The 23,544-nt window shown below is 42.2% G+C and overlaps 1 protein-coding gene across 1 annotated transcript in view; it reads left to right on the plus strand.

Moving 5' to 3' along the window:
* Window positions 1-23,544, plus strand: part of f8 (coagulation factor VIII, procoagulant component) — an 81,477-nt gene that overhangs the window by 21,696 nt on the left and 36,237 nt on the right. Inside the window, exons 9-11 of the mRNA XM_059977235.1 lie at window positions 9,592-9,673; window positions 13,965-14,176; window positions 19,039-19,189. Coding sequence (XP_059833218.1) covers window positions 9,592-9,673; window positions 13,965-14,176; window positions 19,039-19,189 — 445 coding nt within the window. The remainder of the gene's footprint in view (window positions 1-9,591; window positions 9,674-13,964; window positions 14,177-19,038; window positions 19,190-23,544) is intronic.

Consider the following 23,544-nt stretch of genomic DNA (forward strand, 5'->3'; position numbering starts at 1 on the left):
GAAACATACATACAGTACTCATGAGCGTGATTGCTGAACCTGTTCCACAGCCTGCCTGTGAGAATGTGCAGACCCACAGCAGAGCCCCCTCCTTAGGCATATCTCCTGAGGTGCAAAGACCTGTGCCTGCTGGAAGTCCCAGATGAGGGACTTGTCTAGGATGTCATGGGCCAGAGCCCAAGAATGTTCCTCAGGACTATACCCATCCCAATCCATAAGATACTAGACCCTGCTCCACAACAGGTGAGATGTCAGGAAGCACTACACAGAATAGACCAGGGACCCATCCATCAAGCGTGAAGGAGGGGTAGAGGTGAGGTAGTCACCACTTGAGCTGGGAAACATGGAACACTGGCTGAATCTTCAATGGTAGGTGCAAACCATTGACTGTTTACTCTTCCACGGATACTGCCTGGTCTGGTGAGTTCCTCCAGTATTTTTGTCTGTGTTGCCTGTGAGAGGCTATCAACGTCTCAAAGCATTGTAGGGCCAATCTCCGGGTCGCAACTTTCAAGAAAAGATCCCCAGATACCAGTCAGACTTTCTCCCTGACTTGAGAGGCCAAACTTGGTGGAGCCCATCAGCTTCCTGGGTATGTTATTTCTGATCTCACAGCAGAGGAGATCTAGCCCCTCTCCACATGTGCATGTAGCATTGAACCAACTGCTCAGCAGTAGGAACTTGCACACCAATCTCTTGGTCAGATAAGAATGGGAGCTGGAACTCAAAGGGTGACTTGCCAGTGGAGGACGACTGGGGTTTATTGTAGGCAATCTCTGCCCAAAATGATTGGCAGAGCAAGGATGTGGGGTTGGAAGAGTTAAGGCAGTGCAAGGTCGTCTTCAGTTTGGACACCAGATGAGTGACTGGCTGTGGTTCGCAAAAGAAACAGAAAGCCTTCTGAAAACGGGACATGAACTGTGGTCTTTGGTCAGACACTATGCCCTGAGGGAAGCCATGCAGCCTGAACATGTGCTGAAACATGATGATGGCAGTCTCATGAGCCAAAGGGAGCTTAGGAAGTGCAACAAAGTGGGCAACTTGGAGAATCAGTCCATAGCACAAGAATGGTAGTGCTTCCATAATATCGGGACAGCCCAGTGATGAAATCACCAAGGGCAGTGAGGCACAGGCAGTGAACATAGCAGACCCACAGAATTGGTGTGACATATTGTTCTGGGCACAAGTGGGACTGGCAGAGACTAAGTTATGGGTGTCCTGGGACATAGATGGTCACCAATGTCATCTCTGGATAAATTCCAGGGTCCATTTAATTCCTGGATATCCAACCAGATGGGAGCAGTGGTGATGCGTCACTTTAGTTCTAAGAATGCTTGATTGGCTTCACTTGTACATCAGAGTCCTGCGGAAGTCTTCCTGTGAATATATTTATTGGGGTTGCAATGGAACTGAAGTTACTGATGAAGTGGTAATAGAAGTGTGTGAACCCCATGAAGGTCCATACCTGTTTGGATGTAAATGACTTGGGTGACTCTATGATTGCATAAACTTTGCACGGATCCATTTGAATACCAGAATGGGTGATGATATAGCCCAAAAAAACAATACCTGCCCTTTATGGAATTCACATTTCAATGGATTAGTATAAAGGAGCTGTCTGAGAATCCTCTGGACATGCATGACAAAGAACCATAGAACCATAGAACATCAGAGCACAGGAACAGTCCTTTTGGCCCTTCTCGGCTGTGCCGAACTATTTTTCTGCCTAGTCCCACTGACCTACACCTGGCCCATATCCCTCCATACAGCTCTCATCCATGTACCTGTCCAAGTTTTTCTTAAATGTTAAAAGTGAGCCCACATTTACCACCTCATCTGGTAGCTCATTCCACACTCCCACCACTCTCCGTGTGAAGAAGCCCCCACTAATGTTTCCTTTAAACTTTTCCCCCTTCACCCTTAACCCATGTACTCTGGTTTTTCTCTCCCCTAGTCTCAGTGGAAAAAGCCTGCTTGCATTCACTCTTTCTATACCCATCATAATTTTATATACCTCTATCAAGTTTCCCCTCATTCTTCTATGCTCCAGGGAATAAAGTCCTAACCTATTCAACCTTTCTCTGTAACTCAATTTCTCAAGTCCCGGCAACATCCTTCTAAACCTTCTCTGCAATTTTGCAACCTTATTAACATCCTTCCTGTAATTCGGTGACCAAAGCTGCATACAATACTCCAAATTCGGCCTCACCAATGCCTTACACAATCTCACCATAACATTCCAACTCTTATAGTCAATACTTTGATTTATAAAGGCTAATGTACCAAAAGCTCTCTTTACTACCCTATCTACCCATGATGCCACCTTTAGGGAATTTTGTATCTGTGTTCCTAGATCCCTCTGTTCTACTGCACTCCTCAGTGCCCTACCATTTACCTTATATGTTCTACCTTGGTTTGGCCTTCCAAAGTGCAATACCACACACTTGTCTGTATTAAACTCCATCTGCCATTTTTCAGCCCATTTTTCCAGTTGGTCCAGATTCCTCTGCAAGCTTTGAAAACCTTCCTCACTGTCCACTACACCTCCAATCTTTATACCGTCAGCAAATTTGCTGATCCAATTTCTCACATTATCATCCAGATCATTGATATAGATGACAAATAACAATGGACCCAGCACTGATCCCTGTGGCACACCACTAGTCACAGTCCTCCACTCAGAGAAGCAATCCTCCACTATCACTCTCCGACTTCTCCCAGTGAGCCAATGTCTAATCCAATTTACAACCTCACCATGTATACCTAGCAACTGAATCTTCCTAACTAAACTCCCATGCGGGACCTTGCCAAAGGCCTTACTGAAGTCCATGTAGACAACACCCACTGCCTTCCCTTCATCCACTTTCCTGGTAACCTCCTTGAAAAACTCTAATAGATTTGTTAAACATGACCTACCACACACAAAGCCATGTTGACTCTCCCTAATAAGTCCTATAGACTTGTAGATCCTATCTCTTAGTACTCCTTCCAATAATTTACCTACTACAGACATTAAATTTACTGGCCTATAATTTCCTGGATTACTTTTAGAGCCATTTTTAAACAACGGAACAACATGAGCTATCCTCCAACCCTTCGGCACCTCACCCGCAGATACCGATATTTTAAATATATCTGCCAAGGCCCCTGAAATTTCAACACCAGTCTCCTTCAAGGTCCAAGAGAATACCGTGTCAGGTCCTGGAGATTTATCTACTTTGATTTTTCCTCAAGATAGCTAGCATCTCCTCCTCTTCAATCTGTATATGTTCCATGACCTCACTACTTATTTGCCTCATTTCCATTAACTCCATGCCAGTTTCCTTAGTAAATACAGAAGCAAAAAACCCATTTAAGATCTCCCCCATTTCTTTTGGTTCCATACATAGCCGACCACTCTGATCTTCAAGAGGACAAATTTTATCCCTTACTATCCTTTTGCTCTTAAGTTCGTGTTCGTGGTGAGAACAGGAATACATAATAGTGTCATCAAACTACATGAAAACAAACCGATTCAGCAAGTCTCAGAGCACATGCATGACCAGGACCTGGAAAACAGTAGGGCAAAAACAAATGGCATCACGAGGTACTCATAGTGGCTATCGGAGGTTTGAATGCTGTTTTCCACTCATCCCCTTCCTGGGTAATAACCAGGTTGTAAGCATTACACACATCTATCTTGGAGAAAATGGTTGCTACTCAGAGATGTTCAAACATAGGGGCAAGCAGAGAAACAGGGTAAAGTTTCTTCAGGCACGGAAATTGCCATCCTCCTTGCTCACAAAAAAGAAGCTTGTCCCTGCTGGCGAGGTTGATGTACAGATAAATCCAAGGCCAATGTACCAAAAGCTCTCTTTACTGCTCCATCTACCTGTGACGCTTTGATATATTCTTCCATGGCCGACGGGGGATGGAGAAGAACCAGCCCAGGGAAAGTACTAGTATACTGGATGAGAGATCAGTGACACAGGTGTGGCAGCAGGGAGATTGCCTTCTTCTTACTGTAGACTGCAAGAAGGTCAACATATTCTGCTGGAAAACCACACTAGCAGCTGACACAGGAGGGGACAACCTTTCTGCATAGTCCCTCACCATCCCTTTTCCTTGGTGCAGGTCCAGGAGTTGGTGGGCTGACTCCTGACCACACACTGGAAAATCAAACACTCCCTTGAACCCAACCATAAATTGTTTGAAGGACTGGGCTGTGGGAACCTTGTAATGGTAGAGCGTTGAACAGGCTAAGTGGGTGCCTATCTAAGAGATTCACCGTGTAAACAACACACACAAAATGCTGGCGGAGCACAGCAGGCCAGGAAGCATCTATAGGGGGAAGCGCTGTCTCTTAGTATCTTTCCTTTCAGTTAGTTCTGACGAAGGGTCTCAGCCTGAAACGTCAACAGCGCTTCTCCCTATAGATGCTGCCTGGCCTGCTGCATTCCACCAGCATTTTGTGGGTGTTCTTCGAATTTCCAGCATCTGCAGATTTCCTTGTGTTTGATTCATCATGTAAGTCAGTTTACATGCATCATCACTGAATTGACCTGGCTGGGCTAGGAAATTCACCTCACACTGGGTAATAAAGTTCCTGCATCCTCCGGAGTTACCAGAGTATCTGCCTGCTGGTGAAATACTCAGCTCTGATCCGGAAACTGCTCAGGGAATTGAGGAATCAGCGGCTGTTACAAAGGAAAATGTGGGAGATGCTGGGAGTGGAACTGTCCTGGCTGAAGACTGCTGCTGCTGAGTTGTGGCAGAGAGAGGGGTAATGGCTGCCTCCTGATTCTGGCTGTCTGTGGTGAGTTGCTGAACTGTTGCTGTGGGTGCTGGCATCTGTTCATTGTGTTTGGACTGGGCTTGCTGGTCTATAAACAGTTGTTGTACTGTGTGCAAACATGAGAGAATCCACAGATGCTGGAAATCGGAGCAACAAACACAAAATGCTGGAGGAATTCAGCAGGCCAGGCAGCACCTATGGAAAAAAAGTACAGTTGACGCTTCAGGCCAAAACCCTTCATTTCAGTTCAGCCAAGTGAGACTCCATTGATTTTAGCTTCTCCTCCATCTGACCAACAAACTTTGGTTTGAATGGGGCTTGCCACTCTGCGAGTAGCTGTCACACCATACAAGCCACATCAGCCAAATCAGCCTTTAAAGGCCTTAGCCTCTCTCCTGTTTGCCCAGAGGAATTCAGGGCTGCGATCAGCTGTTTTCTTTCCACTCAGGCCATTTTAGTGGGTGAGACTTGCTGACACAAATGTGTGTATGGCCCGGGAGACACAGAACGGATGAACAGTTCACTGACTTTTAATAACTTTGCAGAATTAAAAGAAGAACAATAAGTACTAGGCCAACAGAGCCATTAGCAAAAACTCTCAAACTGAAAGCTAATGTCAATGCCGCAGTTATGAAGCAGAACCTAAATATTAAATGAATACTGCTTCTTTACAGCATCATTCCTAAACAGTGGTCTTCTTTTCCGGAGCAAGGATGATCTTAAGCAAGGAGTGTTGACATTGCCGTGCTTTTGGTCAAATCTTGACAAGATAGGAATGAGAAGGGTGTTAAGTACCACGACAATGAAACGCTGATTGACTGGAACATGCATACTCACAAAACCTATTCCATGTCCCACTTGGAAGGTTGCGCAGACCCCACAGGAGAGTCTGTGGTTGCGGCTGGTGACTGACGTACAAGGACGCCTGATCCTTTTAAAAATTCACATTTCCCAACATATCACCATTGAAGTAACACGTTGACTTTTTGTTTCTTACTACATATATGTCCATGTAAATCTGCATCAGTCATGTACTTGCCATTCATCTTGCAGTTCATTGCAGCCCCTTCACTAACCCCAATTGCATGCAGTTTGTGTTTTTGGCAGACTGATTCCCTCATCCAAATCACTGATATAAATTGTGACTAGTAGATCCCACACACTGGTCCCACTGTTGCTGTGAGTCATTCTCTGCCAATTCAAAAAGACCCATTTGTTCCACAGTTGCATTGCTAGTTCCCACATTTGGCAGCATGGAAGCCAGCAGAAGCAATCTCTGCAGCTAGCTCTTAAAGGAATATATTACAATACAAGCAACACTTCTCTGGCTTCAGGGGAATGTTGTTATTTAATTAAGAGATGCTGCAATGATGGGAGGGAGACATGAGTTTGCTCGCGTGGTGAATGGGACCTGGACGATTCAAAACACATTCAGTGACATCCACAGCGTGCTTTGGGAGAGTATTTCACATTTGCCACTCTCGAACTGAAGGAAATTCTCCTAATCTCTGGCTTAAGCAGGTTAACGGGAACATTAAGAGTAAAGGTCTTGGGAATTTAAGGAGGGTATGAACTGGGGCCATGGTGGGTTCAAAGGGAGTACAAAATGTGGAACATTAGAGATTGGGCTAATGAGCCAGTCCCACCCAACAAGATTCAGAAACAATAATTGATATTTTACTGTATGTTTGTGTATCTATAGTTTATATTATTTCTTATGACATGGGAAGACATTCATCTCAATGGGTCCATAAGACCATAAAACCATAAGACAAAAGAGCAGAAGTCGGCCATTTGGCCCATCGAGTCTGCTCCGCCATTTCATCATGAGCTGATCTATTCTCCAATTTAGTCCCACTCCCCCACCTTCTCACCATAACCTTTGATGCCCTGGCTACTCAGATACCTATCCTTCTCGGCCTTAAATAAACACAATAACCTGACCTCCACTGCCGCCCGTGGCAACAAATTCCACAGATTCACCACCCTCTGGCTAAAAGAATTTCTTCGCATCTCTGTTCTGAATGGGCATCCTTCAATCCTTAAGTCATGCCCTCTGGTACTAGACTCCCCCAGCATGGGAAACTTTGCCACATCCACTCTGTCCATGCCTTTCAATATTCAAAATGTTTCTATGAGGTCCCCCCTCATTCTTCTAAACTCCAAGGAGTACAGTCCAAGAGTGGTCAAACGTTCCTCATATGTTAACCCTCTCATTCCTGGAATCATTCTAGTGAATCTTCTCTGAACCTTCTCCAACGTCAGCACATCCTTTCTTAAATAAGGAGCCCACAACTGCACACAGTACTCCAAGTGAGGTCTTACCAGTGCCTTATAGAGCCTCCACATCACATCCCTGCTCATATACTCTATTCCTCTAGAAATGAATGTCAACATTGCATTCACCTTCTTCACCACCAACTCAACCTGGAGGTTAACCTTAAGGGTATCCTGCATGAGGACTCCCAAGTCCCGTTGCATCTCAGAACTCTGAATTCTCTCCCCATTTAAATAGTAGTCTGCACATTTATTTCTTCTACCAAAGTGCATTACCATACACTTTCCACCATTGTATTTCATTTGCCACTTCTTTGCCCATTCCCCTAAACTATCCAAGTCTCTCTGCAGACTCTGTTTCCTCAGCACTACCGGCCCCTCCACCTATCTTTGTATCATCAGCAAACTTAGCCACAAAGCCATCTATTCCATAATCCAAATCATTGATATACAACGTAAAAAGAAGCGGCCCCAACCCGGACCCCTGTGGAACACCACTGGTAACCGGCAGCCAACTAGAATGGGATCCCTTCATTCCCACTCTCTGTTTCCTGCCAATCAGCCAACACTCTATCCACGTATGTAACATCCTGTAATACCATGGGCTCTTATCTTGTTCAGCAGCCTCATGTGCGGCACCTTGTCAAAGGCCTTCTGAAAATCCAAATACACAACATCCACTGCATCTCCCTTGTCTAACCTACTTGTAATTTCCTCAAAAAATTGCAATGTTTGTCAGGCAAAATTTTCCTTTAAGGAAACCATGCTGAGTTCTGCCTATCTTGTCATATGCCTCCAGGTACTCTGTAACCTCATCCTTGACAATCGACTCCAACAACTTCCCAACCACCGATGTCAAGCTAACAGGTCTATAATTTCCTTTTTGCTTCCTTGCCCTCTTCTTAAATAGTGGAGTGACATTTGCAATCTTCCAGTCCTATCGACTTTTGAAAGATCATTGCTAATGCCTCCGCAATCTCCATAGCTACTTCCTTCAGAACACGAGGGTGCATTCCATCTGGTCTGGGAGATTTATCTACCCTTAGACTATTCAGCTTCCTGAATACTTCCTCTGTCGTAATTGTGACTGCACACACTCCTCTTCCCTGACACCCTTAAGTGTCCGGTATACTGCTGATGTCTTCCTCAGTTAAGACTGATGCAAAATACTCGTTCAGTTCCTCCGCCATCTCCTTATCTCCCATTACAATTTCACCAGCATCATTTTCTATCGGTCCTATATCTACTCTCACCTGTCTATTACTCTTTATATACTTGAAAAAAGTTTTAGTATCCTCTTTGATATTATTTACTAGCTTCCTTTCATAGTTCATCTTTTCCTTCTTAATGACCTTCTTAGTTTCCTTTTGTAAGCTTTTAAAACTTCCCAATCCTCTGTCTTCCCACTAATTTTTGCTTCCTTGTATGCCCTCTCCTTTGCTTTAACTTTGGCTTTGACTTCTCTCGTCAGCCATGGTTGCAGCCTTTTTCCATTCAAAAATTTCTTCATTTTTGGAATATATCTGTCTTGTAGCCTCCTCACTTCCCGCATAAACTCCAGCCACTGCTGCTCTGCCGTCCTTCCCGCTAGTGTCCCTTTCCAGTCAACTTCGGCCACTTCCTTTCTCATGCCACTCTCATCCCAGAGCAATCCCTTTAGTGCCATTCTCCTGCTTCTCCCCCTTCAAAATGCTCAGCTCCCTCTGATTTAGCCATGTTCCACACACTCTGTTTGGATATTACAGTGTTCAGTTTGTTGCAATCCTTTTAAACTCGCTGGAAATCTTATTATACTAATGTGCACCATCGGAAAAAAAGTGAATTAAAGACGTATCAGGATAGTAATAGGAATTATATTCAATAGTCCAGATTAATTAAGCTTTGCTTTGTTTACATATACTACAGCATTGAGATTTGAAACTCCGCTGCAGGTTGTTTTGCATGTTGAACTTCTTTTGATGTAATTTGATGACATTTTATGTTAAGTACAGCATAGAAGTAAATTGACCTAATTCAGATTGGGATTAGTGTGGATAGGCAAAAAGGTCAGTATTGTCTTGATGGACCAAAGGGCCCATTCCTGTGCTGTACAACTCTAACTCTATGAATAGAAATTCCACCCAGAAATGGGGAGATAAGGTTCTCAGGCACTCTGACATCCAGTACTGTGCATAAAGTTCCTCTGTTCAGTTAAACCAGTTTTCAATTGGACTACATCATACTCCAGGAGGTGTAAACAGATTCTTAACCCATGATCTACAAGGCAGAAATTCCATTAACACTACCGATCCGCACATCTGAATTCAGTGTCCTTCCCACTAAACTTCATGTCAGTACGGAGAAATGAAGATAACCCAACCAATACATTAGTTAGGATTAGAATCCTTCATCTAATCTTCAGATGCTTCCAGAATTTTACCCCATACTGTAGTAACCTGTTGGCAAACTCACAGCTCTCATCTCTCGGAGATAATTCATTTTGGTTAAACATTATTGATGCTTTTGCTTCCTTAAGTGAGGATCTATTTTCTTCTATACAGATCGTCTTTAAGAATCTTGCCAGCAGAACATATAATATTATTCCACATGGACTGACAAAATTAAAGATGGATGATGCTGAAGGTAAGAAAGAATAGATTTGAGTGTTCTAATCAAAGCAAAGTTTTTTACTCAAAAAACCACTGTACAGGTTCAGGTTTCCTTTGATCAGTAATAAACTGGTTCTGGCATGAATCTTTAGGCATTGTAAAAAGATGCATTTACTCCCCAACTGAGTCAAGCACTGAGTAGCAAATTACCAAAAAACTTCAAATGTATATAAAATGACATGAGGAGAAGCAGCACGTCAGGTAGAATGCTAAGGATCTGAAATCAGTGCATGTATAATTGTCTGGTACTGGTCAATCATGCATGAAGCAGGAAGCCAGGCAGCAAAACTAGTCACAGGGAAAATGGTTGCAGAGTGATTAAGTAGAGTGAATTAACATTTGGACACATGGAGCTGATTCTTTGAATTTGAATCCTTCTGTAGTGGCTATGTAATTTAATTGAAATAATTGAATAAAGTAGTAATAAAAAGCTTGCCTCAATAGTGATAGCTATTAAATTATCAGGTTTTATTGTACAAAATAAAGAAAATTTGCCATTTTTACCTGGTTTGGTTGACAAACAATCCCTACGTCATAGTAATGTACAGTAAATTGTTTCTTAATGTTTTTCTGAAATGGGCCAGCCAACTATGTGGTTCATATATGTTTAGAGATGGACAATATATGCTGGTGTAGCTAGTAACAAATTAATAAAATACCCTCCTTCCGTCTGACTGCAAATTGGCTTGCTTTATCAGTAACCATGGTAACACTATTAGGTAACTCAGGTACCTTATCAGGTAACTGAAGAGAGGACTCTGGTGTATGATGCAGGCATTAGAGTGTGTGAAGTGACACACATTATTGAAAAGGAGTCATTCATTGACTGTCATGTTCCATTTGTTGAGATTATCCACAGAATCACACATGGTTAACAAGGAACTACTGTCAATCCATTGGCAAAAGCATTATTTTTTCATTTCCTCCACCTCAGATTAGAAGCAAAGTGTGCACAAAAAGCCTAATTAACTGAGAAACATTGCTCAAGTGAGAGAAGAACCGTATTAACTCGAGTTGATGAAAATAGCCTTCTCCAAGGGTGTAATTTCTTTTGTTATTGTTCAAACACTCACAGTTCCTTGTGATGATTGTGAAATAACAGATTAGTCTCAGCATTATTTTCAAGGGAAAGAATAAAGATAATGCCACCTACTGGTGGACCTCTTTTTACACACACATCCTCTGAAAATTTAAAAATAATGTATTTTGCATAATATTCTCTGGGATACTCTCATCTTAATGTGGCTTTATTCATACTCAGACTCTCTTGCATACACAATTCCAAGATCTCATAGTCGGAACAAGCTTCATTCAAGTTAGGCTGGGCCATGTGTCCTGGTGATTATAGTAACTTGGTTTGTGGATAAGGCTGTAAAATAAGCAGAAGGGGAAGAGCTCAGGCAAAAAAAAAAGACTGGAAAGTAAAAAAGTGAAAAGATAAGGCATAATACAAGATAGGGGCTGTTACAAGAATCACCCCTTGTAATAGTGATCAGTGAGGCACGGAGAATCTGTAACTAATAAGCCAACTAACTTTTATTGTTTCAATGAAAAGCATGTGTGTTCACAAACTGTCTCAATTGAACCATTGGATCTCCATCCCACTGGCTCAAGGTCACCTCACCTACCTGGGTCACCTTCTTACTGGTCATTGTACAGGGCTACAGCCAACATCATTTCATGGCTCTGCCCACCCCAGTCTTGTGTATTTGTGTCTTTACAGTCTGACTGGTCCAAACCAGTTAAATGAGGCAACCCAGACAGAGGCTACGTCCACACTAGACCAGATAATTTTGAAAACGCCAGTTTCACGTAAAAACGATAGGCATCCACACTAGGTGTTTTTAAAAATATCTCTGTCCACATTAAAATGGATATTTGGGCAAATCTCCTCCTCCTGGGCATGTGCAGGACACATCTACAGAAAACAAATGAAGAGGAAGGGGTTTACTATTTCCATTTCTGCTGCGACGTTTTTCTTTGCATTCATGAAAACAATTAAATTCCACGCTGCCGCCACCATCTGTTCCGGCAAATCATGACAGCGTTTTTAGATACCTCCGGTTACCCCATCCACACTGCTCTGCCCAAGTGATGTTTTCAAAATTACACACTCTGGAGAACATTTCTGGAAATCTCAGTTTTCGGGGGACAAAAACATCGTTTTAGCCTGGACGGAGGGTAAAAACGAAGAGAAAAAGCTTCAGTTATGGATTTATCCGGTGTAGTGTGGATGTAGCCAGAGTTTAACGAGATTACTGATTGCAGATCTGGCATTTTACAAAACAAGTAGTTACTCCTCTGAGAATGGTCTCAGGGATATTACTCTGATTAGGTTGTCCTAAAGCAAGGATCAGTACATCCCTTTACATAATAAATGGCTATTTGTTTGAGAATGGTCTCAGGTTTAGCAGGTCATTACCTAAAGCTTCCTGTGTCCACATTCAGTTGCTGTGATTAGATTATCCAAGAGCAAGAAACTGTTCAGAGTCCACAAAATGGGGGAAACAAAGACAACCGGCTTTCCCTGTCCTTATCAGACTGCAGATTCTTCTGGCCAACAGGGCATAAGAAATAATAAGCAAAGTGTATCAGGAAAAGGCAGAGCATACAAACATGTGTAGATTTCCAATTAGGATAGGTTGACAGAAAAATGGTAACAAAGGATTAAACTGAAGAGTCTCTATGAATGCATGCAGCATTTTTAACATTCTCAAACTGATGAGAGAAGTAGAAACAAATGGATATAATCTAAGAGTTATTATAAAAACTTGATTCAAGTTGGGAATCAAGTAGTCCTGGGTTCTTTTAGAATAAATAGGCAAAAAATGGAAAAAGTGGCAGAGTAGTCATCTTATTAAAGAAAGAGAGGAAGCTGTAGAGAGAGGACATCTTAGTTAGGTTAATCAATAGAACTGATGTCGTTTGAGCTAAGAAACAGTTTGCAGTAGAAAATTTGGTGCAACTTGTCCAAAGACAGTGAAATAATATTGATCTTTTAGAGCATTAAATAAATTGGGAAATGTAAGAAACCCATGGCAAGGATAACACATAATCACTGGTGACTCTATGTGTAGGCAAATTAGCACTGATAACATGGAGGACAACTTCATGAAGTGATTTTCTAGATCCATACATTAAGAAACTTATCAGGGAGCAATCTGATTGTGCAAGAAGAAAGGATTAATTGATAACCATGCAGTCCAGGAGTCTTTATGGAAGAGTGACTATAATAAGAAAGAGGTTTATGTTAAGACTGAACATGATTCAGTTCTATCCATAACCAGGACCTTGGATCAGACCAAAAATACAAAAGTCTGAAATGTAATTTGCTATGTGTCAATTGGGAAATTACTTTAAAAGGCATTAGCCGAGCAATGTCTAACATTTAATGAACAAGAGTATATTACAACTAACGTTCCTTTAAGACAGAATAACCCAACGGAAAATCTATGCCTTGAAGAAGGTACTATAGCTAGTTCAAAGGAATGCTTTCTATTATTGTCATGAGGAAGAGTAAGTCTCCTGATTGAGGAAAAAAGTCACTGAAGTTAACACAGGTCTTTCAAAAGCTGGAAAGATATTGGGGAACCAGGAAATGGCAAAGAAATTAAACAAATATGTCCATTTTAATATGTGAAGATTAAAAAAACTCCCAGATGTATTGGAGAACAAAAGGCTGAGAGGAGCTGGAAGGATTAATAAAGAAACTAATTGTATTAGAGAAATCAGTTACCCTTTTACTCCCTCTCTGCAGTCTGGGACTGTGTTCTCTTGAGTTCAGCAGAATGAGAGTGATTTCACTGGATGACACAGAATCCTAGCGGGACCTAACAGGGTGGATACAGAGATGACGTTTTCCCTTGTAGAGTTGTCCAGAGTCATGAGTTAATCTCAAAGTAAGTGCAAAAATTCTCTACCCATGAAGGTAGTGGAAGGTAGTTACCCAAGATATTCAGACAAAGGTCAATATACTGTAAATCTTAGATATTAAGGGAATGAAAGGATATGGAGCTGGCCTCGGAAAATTACATCGAAGTAAAAGATCAGCCAGAATCTTAATTGAATAGTGAACACAGTGAAGGATCTGAAATATTAGTCCTTCTTCAACTTATTGCTTTTCCAAAGAGACAGCTAAATATTAAAATTGTGGATTAAATCTTAAATCCTACAATGAATAATTACAGCTGTTTTAAAAATGTTAAGCACCCTGGGTGCCTTTGGTCATATTCTATGTGTGCATACTCTTTGGATTATCTCTTCAGATATCAATGTCAGAAATCATGTTGTTAAGCCCAATGAAACGGTTACCTATGTCTGGACTGTGACACAAAGTGATGGACCCACCGGCTCGGATCTGGGCTGCCTGACCCGATTTTACTACAGCAACGTGGATATGGATCGTGATATAGCCTCCGGGCTCCTGGGACCTCTCTTGATCTGTGCCAAAAATATGATAGATTCCTTTGCGAGACCGGTGAGGAGAAACTCATTATTAATAATCAGACATTATCAACCTGTTGTTTGTAGTTGTGATGATTTATCAAAGATATAGCTTTAATGACTAAGGAACCAATAGAGAGATGATAGACACAAGAAATTCTGGAAATGCTGGAAAACACACCCAAAACTCAGCAGGTCAGGCAGCATCCATGGAAATGAGCAAACAAGTAACATTTCAGGCCAAGGCCTTTTTTTCAGGACTAGAAAGGATGGAGGAAGATGCCACAATGAAATGGTTGTGGAAGGGGAAGAGTTAGAAGGTGAGAGGTGAAGCCAGTTGGGTAGGAAAGGAAGGAATCTGATAGGAGAGGAGAGTGGACCATAGGAGAAAGGGAAGAAGGAGAAACACCAGCAGGAGGTGATAGACAGGTGAAAAGAGGTAAGAGGCCAGAATAGAAGTAGAAGAGACGGAAATCTTTTTTACTGGAGAGAGAAATCAATATTTGGGCCATCAGGTCGGCAGCTACCCAGGTGTTGCCTTATAAGCTGTTGTCAGGTAAGGTGTTACTTCTCCACCCTGAGTGTGGCCTCATTGTGGTACAAAAATGAGGGCATGGACTGACATGTTGGAATGGGAATGAGAATTAGAATTGATATGTTTGGGCACTGGGGGTTCTGCTTTTGCTGGATGGTGCTGAGGTGCTCAAAGAAGCAATCCCCCTATTTAATATGGGTCTCACCAATGAGACTGCATCGGGAGCACTGGATACAATAGGCAACCTCAGCAGATTCACTGGTGGAGTGTTGTCTCATCTGGAATGAATGTTTGGGGCCCTGAATGGAGATGAGGCAGCAGCTGATTGGGCAGGTGTAGCATTTTGGCCACTTGCATGAATAAGCGCCTGGAAGGAGATTAGTGGGGAGGGGCAAATGGAAAAGGGAATCATGGAGGGAGCAATTCCTGCCAAAAGTGGAGATGGTCGGTGGGGAAGTAAAGATGTGTTCAGTGGTAGGATCCCTTTGGAGATGGCAGAAGTTGCAGAGAATGATGTGTTGGATGCGGAGGCTCATTGGGTGTAGGTAAGGACAAGAAGAACTCTATCGCTCTTAAGACGGCAAAAAGATGCGGTGAGTGCAGGTGTGTGGGAAATGGAGGAGATGCGGATGAGGGCAGCATCAATGGAGGAGGAAGGGAAACACTGTTCTTTGAAGGAGGACATTTCTAATGTCCTGTGTTGGATGTGTTGGAGCCGGAGTGACTGAGAAAAGGGAACAGCATTTTTACATGAAACAGGGTGGTGTTAGGTATAGTCAAGAGAGCTGTGGGAATTGGTAGGTTTGTAAAAGATGTCAGTCAGCAGTTTGTCTCCAGAGGTGGAAATCAAGAAAAAGGAAGATTTCAGAAATGGACCAAGTAAATTTAAGGACGGGTGGAAGTTAGAGGCAAAGTTGATGAATTTGATGAGCTCAGCATGGGTACATGAAGCAGTTCCAATGCAGTCGTAAATGTAGTGGGGAGGAGTTGGGGAGAATTACCAGGGAAGGCTTGGAATATGGACTGTTCTACATAGCCAATGAAGAGGCAGGCATAGCTGGGGCCCATGCAGGTGTCTATGGTTACCCGTCCAGTCTGGATAAAGTGGGAGGAGCCAAAGGAAGAATCGTTGAGGATGAGGACCAGTTTTGCCAGATGAAGGAGGGTGGTGGAGGAGAGGAACTGGGTGGTTCTTTTACTTAGAAAGAAGTGGCGAGCTTTAAGGCCATTTTGATGGGGTAATCAAAGTGTATAGGGACCAGGCCCCACTCCGGACTATCAGAAAACTGTCTCCAACACCATCACTGATCCCATCAACTCTGGAGAACTCCCATCCACCACTTCCAAACTCATAGTCCCCTTACCCCAAACTGCTTGCTTCTACCTCCTTCACAAGATCCACAAACCTGACTGTGTGGGTAGGCCTATTGTCTCTGCCTGCTCTTGCCCCACTGAACATGTGTCCTCATACCACAATTCCATTCTATCCCTCTTGGTTCAGCCCCTTCCCACCTACATACGTGACATTTCTTATGCTCTCGATCTCCCTGACCACCTCATTTTCACCGTGTATGTCTAGTCCCTATACACTTCTATCCCACATCAAGAAGGCCTTAAAGCTCTCTGCTTCTTTCTAAATAAAAGAAGCAACCATTTCCCTTCTAAAACCATTCTCCTTTAGCAGAACTGATCGTCACCCTCAGCAATGTTTCCTTCAGCCCTTCCTCTTTCTTGATCTGTCTGTCTCCATCTCTGGTGACAACCGTCGACCGACTTTTTTATAAACCTTCCAATTCCCACAGCTATCTCATAATCTCATACCATCCTGACTCCTGTAAAAATACTACTACCTTTTCTCAGATCCTTCATCCCCCACATCTGTTGTGGCTTTCCTCTCCAGGACATCACCCTTTTTCAAAGAACGTGGTTTCTCTTCCTCCACCATTGACACTGCCCTCACCTGCATCTCCTCCATTTCCTGAATGTCTGTGCTCACCCCATTTTTCCTGCCACCTTAGAATTCCGATTGTCCTTACCTACCACCCCATGAGCTTCCACATCCAATAAATCATTCTCCGCAACTTCTGTGAATTCCAAAGGGATCCTACCTCCAAACAAATTTTACCTCCCCCCTCCCATTCTCTGTTTCCACAGGGATTGCTCCCTCCATGATTCCCTTTTCTGTTTGTCCCTCCCTACTAATCTGTCTCCAGGTACTCATCCCTGCAAGTGGTCAAGGTACGACACCTGCCCATTCAATTCCTCGCTCACCTCCTAGGTGAGGCAACACTTTATCTGCAAATCTGCCAGGGTTGTCTATTGTGTCTGGGGCACCCCATGTGGCCTCTTTTACATTGATCATCAATGAGAAACCACTTCACCTCCACTCCATCTGCCAAAAACAGGAATTCTTGGTGGCCAAACATTTTAATTCTGATTCCCATTCTCATTCCAACATGTTGGTCCATGGTCTCCTCATGTGTCACGATGAAGGCACCTTCAGGGTAGAGGAGCAGCAGCTTATATTCTGACCAGTTAGCCTCCAGCCTGATGGCATGAATTTAAATTTCTCCCTGTGGTGAAAAAATTTTCCTTGCCCTTCGCTTTTCTTCAATTCCTCACTATGGCCTCTTACCTCTTCTCACCTACCTATCATCTCCCTTTGGTGCCCCTCCTCCTTCCCTTTCTCCTATATTCCACTCACCTCTCCTATCAGATTCCTTCCTCTCCAGCCCTTTACCTTTCCCAAAAAACCAGGCTTGATCTATCACTTTATCCTTCTTCCCTTACCCCACCATTTTTTTGTGTTGTCTTCCCTCTTCATTTCCAGTCCTGAAGAAGGGTCTCAGCCCAAAACATTGACATTTCCACAGCTGCTGCCTAACCTACTGAGTTCCTCCAACATTTTGTGAATGGAGAGATGACATTTGCAAAGTTGAATCGGGCTTATTTGTTTTATTTTATATTTCATTGAAGTTTATTGCATTACATTGACGTTTCACAGATGACAAATGAGAGGATAGACGAGAGATAGGCAGGAAGTGTTGGCAGAGGCTTGACATATCCGTATGTCTGATCAAAGAGGTGAGATCAGTCCCTGGAAGGCCAGTTCCTGATCCTTCAAGCAGCTGAAACAGCTGGCCTTCATATCGCCCAGTTACAAACGGTAGAAACACCAAGAATCTCTATCTATTGATCAGTGCTGGATATTTACCCCTGGGGAGATTATCGGAATGTAATTAGCTGACGTGATTATCAAGTAACTTCTCAGCATATCACTCTTGGGTTGTGAAAAGGCTTTAGCACCAACAGAACTGTGCACTCTATAAAAGGACAGTGTATTCATAAATGGAGAAACCTCAGAGGAAGAAAAGTTAAAAATTAAAACTAAATATTAAAAAATTAAAAATTAAATATTAGAGTCCTGCATATAAATTTGATACACTTTTTTCTTCTTTCCATAATGCAAAATTTAAAATCCGGACTCTATATTGCATTCTTTCCTCATGGTACTATTGGGGATGATGCTTACAATAGAATTTAGTGGTTACACCAAACGTAATGTATTTTTGCAATGAGGAAACTATTTTAATATTTGTTGGGAATAAAAATAAATGTGTCACTGGATTGCAATGTAATAAAAATGTTTACCATAGCTTTCCAGTAACTGCAATGTTGAAGCAATCAATGGACTAGGAATGCATTTCTTCTCAGGGAGTGAAATTTTACACAACACAATTGACTCACCCTGCACTTTAGAACTTTAAGTTATAAACTCGCGTGCAAAGCAAGATAGTGTTTCTTATCAATGACAACATTGGCGGCAAATATACTTCTATCTGGATGCATATTGGCTTGGTATGGCAAATACTTTGCATGAGCCCACAAGCAACGACAGAATTGTGTACATCGCTCAATAAATCATGGAGGACAGCTGTCTGTCCATGGACTCTGTCTGTACTTCTCACTGTCTCAGGAAAGGAACAAGAATACTCAAAGACCCTATCCATTCAGAACATTTTCTCTTCTCCTCTCTTCTATCAGGCAGAAGATACAAAAGGCTGAAAGAACATACCACCAAGTTCTATCCTGATGTTACAATAAGATTCCTAGTACGATAAGATGGGCTCTTGAAATCATGATATAGCTTGTTTGGATCTTGCACCTTATTGTTCACCTGCAGTGCACTTTCTCTAAAGCTGTTATACGTTATTTTGTATTCCATTATTGTTTTACCTTGTTCTACCTCAATACACTGCATAATGAATTGATCTGTATGAACTGAATCACTGTTTTAACTGTATCACAGTACATGTGACAATAATAAACCAACTGCAATTTTGTTTTAACCTACTTCACAGGTCAAGATTGACCAAGCTAAGTATCTCTACTTTTCTCTGTTTGATGAGAATAAAAGTTGGTACATAAACAAAAATATTGAGAAATACTGTGAAGACCCTTTGCAAGTGAACCCGGATGATCCTGAATTTTACGCTTCCAATCTAATGTACAGTAAGTGTTTGTAACATTTAAGTAACAACAGCTGTCCAGCCAAACCTCATTTAATTTATTTTACAAGAAATATTGGAAGCTTGCATCTGACTTAAATCTCAGCAGTAATTTGGCATAATTGTTTGTAAAACAACAAACCAGCAGCTCCTGGTTTGAAAAGGTCCTAATTAATGACAGACCAGCACTTAGGTTCTACTTTCAAAGTTCAGAGTGCATTTATTATTAAAGTATATTTGTTGTATTCAATCTTGAGATTTGTCTTCTTATAGGCATCCACAAAACAAAGAAATACAATAAAATAGTTGTGTCTTTGCAACTACATATCAATTAAATAAAAACATGCATACTGGAAGTGGCTTTAACTGGTGTATTCACATTACAGAAAGAGAGAGAGAGAGAGAGAGAGAGAGAGAGAGAGAGAGATCAATGTGCATGCATAGACAACAGTCCATACATAGTGATAAGTCAAGTCATTGCTCCAAAAGAAATGAATCCATAGATTACACTTCCTTCCCTTTTTGATTAATGTACCATAAAACTGTATATGTACAACACATTCAATTTCCCTGTCGTAAACCATATTCCAAATAAAAATAATTTCACAATAATGGTCCATAACATCTTCACTACACTAAAGATCAATCTTTTGGGTGGCACACTGATTCTTTCCAGATAGTGCCTCTGGACCTGTGGAGAGGGATGGGGCTTGGCAGGGGTCTTGTCAATGATAACATTACCTTCGTGCCTCTGGACCTGTGGCGAGGCATGGGGTTTGGCAGCGGTTTTGTCACTGATAACATTCTTGTGGTGCCTCTGGACCTGTGGAGAGGCATCGGGTTTGGCAGGGGTCTTGTCAATGATAACATTACCTTCGTGTCCCTGGGCCTGTAGAGTGGCATCAGGTTTGGCAGGGGTCTTGTCAATGATAACGTTCTCGGTTGCCAGTGTCGAGTTGGATGCAATCGACTCGGTGTATTCTTCATTTGATCATCCATTATATTGTCCACATGACATCTCCGTGTCTGATCTCCAGCATCCACTGTGTACGTCAATGGTCCAGTTCTTCTAGCTATCCTATCGGGTGTCTACTTGTCCTCTCAGTAATCAGTAATCGTGTCCAATCTCAAAGCTCCTTGCTGCTTCACTTGGCAACTGACTGAACTGTTTATTCTGTACTTCCCTCAATTGGTCTTGTTTTAGGAGGTCTATGAGAGATCTTAGATTCCTGTTCATGAACAGCACTGTAGGCGTTTGATTTGTTGTCGCATGAACAGAGTTCCAATACACAAAAAGGAAGTTGTCCACCTTCTGCTGTAGAGAAATGTCCTTCTGGTCCATCACTTTAACAGACTTCCTGAAGGTTTGGATAAATCTTTTAGTTAACTCATTTATTGCTGGGTGGTGAGGAGCTGACTTGAAATATCTGTTGCCATTTTTCTTCAAGAACAGTTGGAATTCTTCTGATGTGTATTGTAGTCCATTATCACTCCCAATTTGTTTTGGCAAGCTGTCCCTGGAAAACATAGTCCTCAGGGCAGCAATAATTTTTGCTGAGGTGGTTGATTTCATTGGTAGGACCTCTGGCCACCTCAAATGAGCAACCACAGCAATCAGAAACATGGAGTCCTTGAATGGTCCAGCAAAGTCAATCAGTACTCTTTGCCATGGTGAAGATGGCCACTCCAATGGGTGTGGCAGTGCCAGTGGGGGTGCATTTTGTACCTTTTGGCCAAGTCTTCAATCTATTTATCTGTTCCTGACCACCACTCATAGCTCTGGGTGAGACTCTTCATCTTGACTGTACCTAGATATCCTTAATGAAGATTCTCCAACATTCTGGTGCTCAGTTTAGAGAAACCACAACACGAGATCTGCACATCAGCGTTCCTCAACATACCATCAGTTGGTCTCATCTCACTGAGAATTCTGGAAACATAGGGTTACTATGAGCTGGCCATCCTTGCATGGTGATTTCATAGACTTTTGACAATGTTGGGTCATTCCTCGTTTCCTCTTGGATTTCCAAATTTGTTACTAGCAATTGCTGTGTAGTACACTGGGTCACAGTATGAAGGACTTTCTTCTTCAGTTGTTGGCAATAGAAGACATGACAAACTGTCAGCATTGCTGTGTTGTTTGGTACCCTTGAACTCTATGTCATAGAAGTGGGCTCCTAGGAGCAGTGCCCAACGTTGTAACTGGGTAGCAGTCATCACTGGAATTCCCTTCCTGGAATTGAAAATGGACACAAGGGGCAATCAAGGTAACATAGTGTTGCTGGGATATCTTGAGCACTTGCTCCATTGCACTTTGCCAAATTGCTGGAGCTGATGCGACACCAAAGATGAGACAATTATGCTTGAACAGTCCCTTGTGAGTTTTGATTATGAGGAACTTCCTGCTTGACTCCTCAATCACCATTTGCAGATGAGCTTGTGACAAGTCAATCTTTGAAAACCTTTCCCTGCCTGCCAAAGATACAAAAATGTCTTTGATTCATGGCAGGGGATTCTGCACAGTACGCAGCACCAGGTCCATGCTCACTTTGAAATCCCCACTTATGTGAATGGCTCTGGCCTTCCCTTTCTTAATCACCGGGACAATGGACATGGCCCAGTCTCTCCACTCAACCTTGGAGAGAGTTCCAGACACCTCCAAGCTCTGCATTTCAGCATCCACTTTAGGATGTAGTGCATGAGGCACTGGATGTGCTTTATGAAATCTTGGTGTTGTTGTTTCATCCAGTTCAATTCTGGTCTTCATGCCTTTAAGGTTACCAATCCCCTTCTCAAACAGCTTCTCATTAGCATTAAGCTGTTGTGATGGTCTCTGGTTAGTGCTGCCATTTGGGCTGCAGTTGCCTGTTGATGACACATAGAGAGCTTTGAATGGGTTCCAGTCTTGTTGCATTTTTCTCATGCATTCACATCCAAAAAGTGCTGACCCTCCACTTATCAACACATAAAGCTCTAACTGCTGTGTTTGGCCTCGATATGTCACATTCACCTTCAGTTTGCCTTTGAGAGACACTTTTTCACCTGTGTAGGCCTTTAACATCACCGAGGTCTTCTCTAATATCTTAGAAAACAGTCTATTGTAGTCAGCCTCTGGAATTAAGGACAAGTTGACCCTGTATCCTGTTCTATTTTCAGTTTTGCACCAGACACATCTATTGTGATCCATATGATTTTGTGATCTGCTTCAGTGATACTATGCAGTTCTCAGCATAACAGGTCATCTTTGTCAGACTCTGTGTAGTTTCACATTTGGTCACTTTATGCATTTGCTTAGTTTTGTGTTTGAAACTTTTCACATGGTTGTGCTTTTTGTCTCCTTTGAACACTCTCTCTATATGACCTTGTCTGTGGCACTTTCTGCAGAGTTTTTCTTTGAACCATAGTCATTTGCAACATGGGAGGATTTGCCACATTGATAACATTTCCGGCTCTTTCAGGAACACTTTGTACATTTCACATTTCAAACTCTTTTTTTGTAGTTCTACTGAATCCTTTGCCGTAGTCTCTAATGATATTCCATGGTCAATGCCCGTTCTAAGGTTAGGTCTCTTTCAGACAGTAGCCCCTATTAAGTGCTTTGACTATGCATGCCACATGTCTCTTAATATGTTAGAAAGTCCTCCTCTAAAGTCACAGTACAGGGAAGATCTGCGCTGTTCTGCAGCGTATTCAGAAATGCTTTCATTCTTTGACTGATTCCTTTTGTAAATTCTAAATCTCTCAGCTATTACCAACAGTTCAGGGCTCAGATAAAATTGTAACAATTTTGTTGAACATCTTGCTTACTGGTTTTTCAGGGGTTACTAGGTTTCATAAGAGACTGTACGCCCTTGTACCCATTAAGCTAAGCGTGCATACAGTACTTACTTTTGCTCATCCACGTCATTCACCTTACAATACAGTTCAACCTCTCAATATATCACTCCCAGCCTTCATTAGCACTATCAAATTTGTCAACTTTCTTGGCTGAAGCCATCTTTAAAGTTTCACTTCAGATTTGTTAGCTGTGCCTTTCACTATATACTATGCAATGTACTCATGTATCCCTTTGTTAGCGTATGTGACAGCCTTCTCCGTACTGTTTAACTCTTTCTTTTCACTGTCTCGGCCTGTAGTTCGTGATACTTTTTGACATTTAGGTTCATACTTGTCACCAATTTGCCATGTCTTTACAACTACATATCAATTAAATAAAAACAGGCACATGGGAGATGGCTTTAACTAGTGTATTCACATTGCAACGAGAGAGAGAACAATACACATGTGCGGACTACAGACCAATATGCATGCATAGACAACAGATCATACATAGTGCCAAGGGGAATCATTGCTCTAAAA

This window comes from Hypanus sabinus, chromosome 8 (assembly GCF_030144855.1).
Source record: "Hypanus sabinus isolate sHypSab1 chromosome 8, sHypSab1.hap1, whole genome shotgun sequence".
NCBI classification, from domain to species: Eukaryota; Metazoa; Chordata; class Chondrichthyes; order Myliobatiformes; family Dasyatidae; genus Hypanus; species Hypanus sabinus.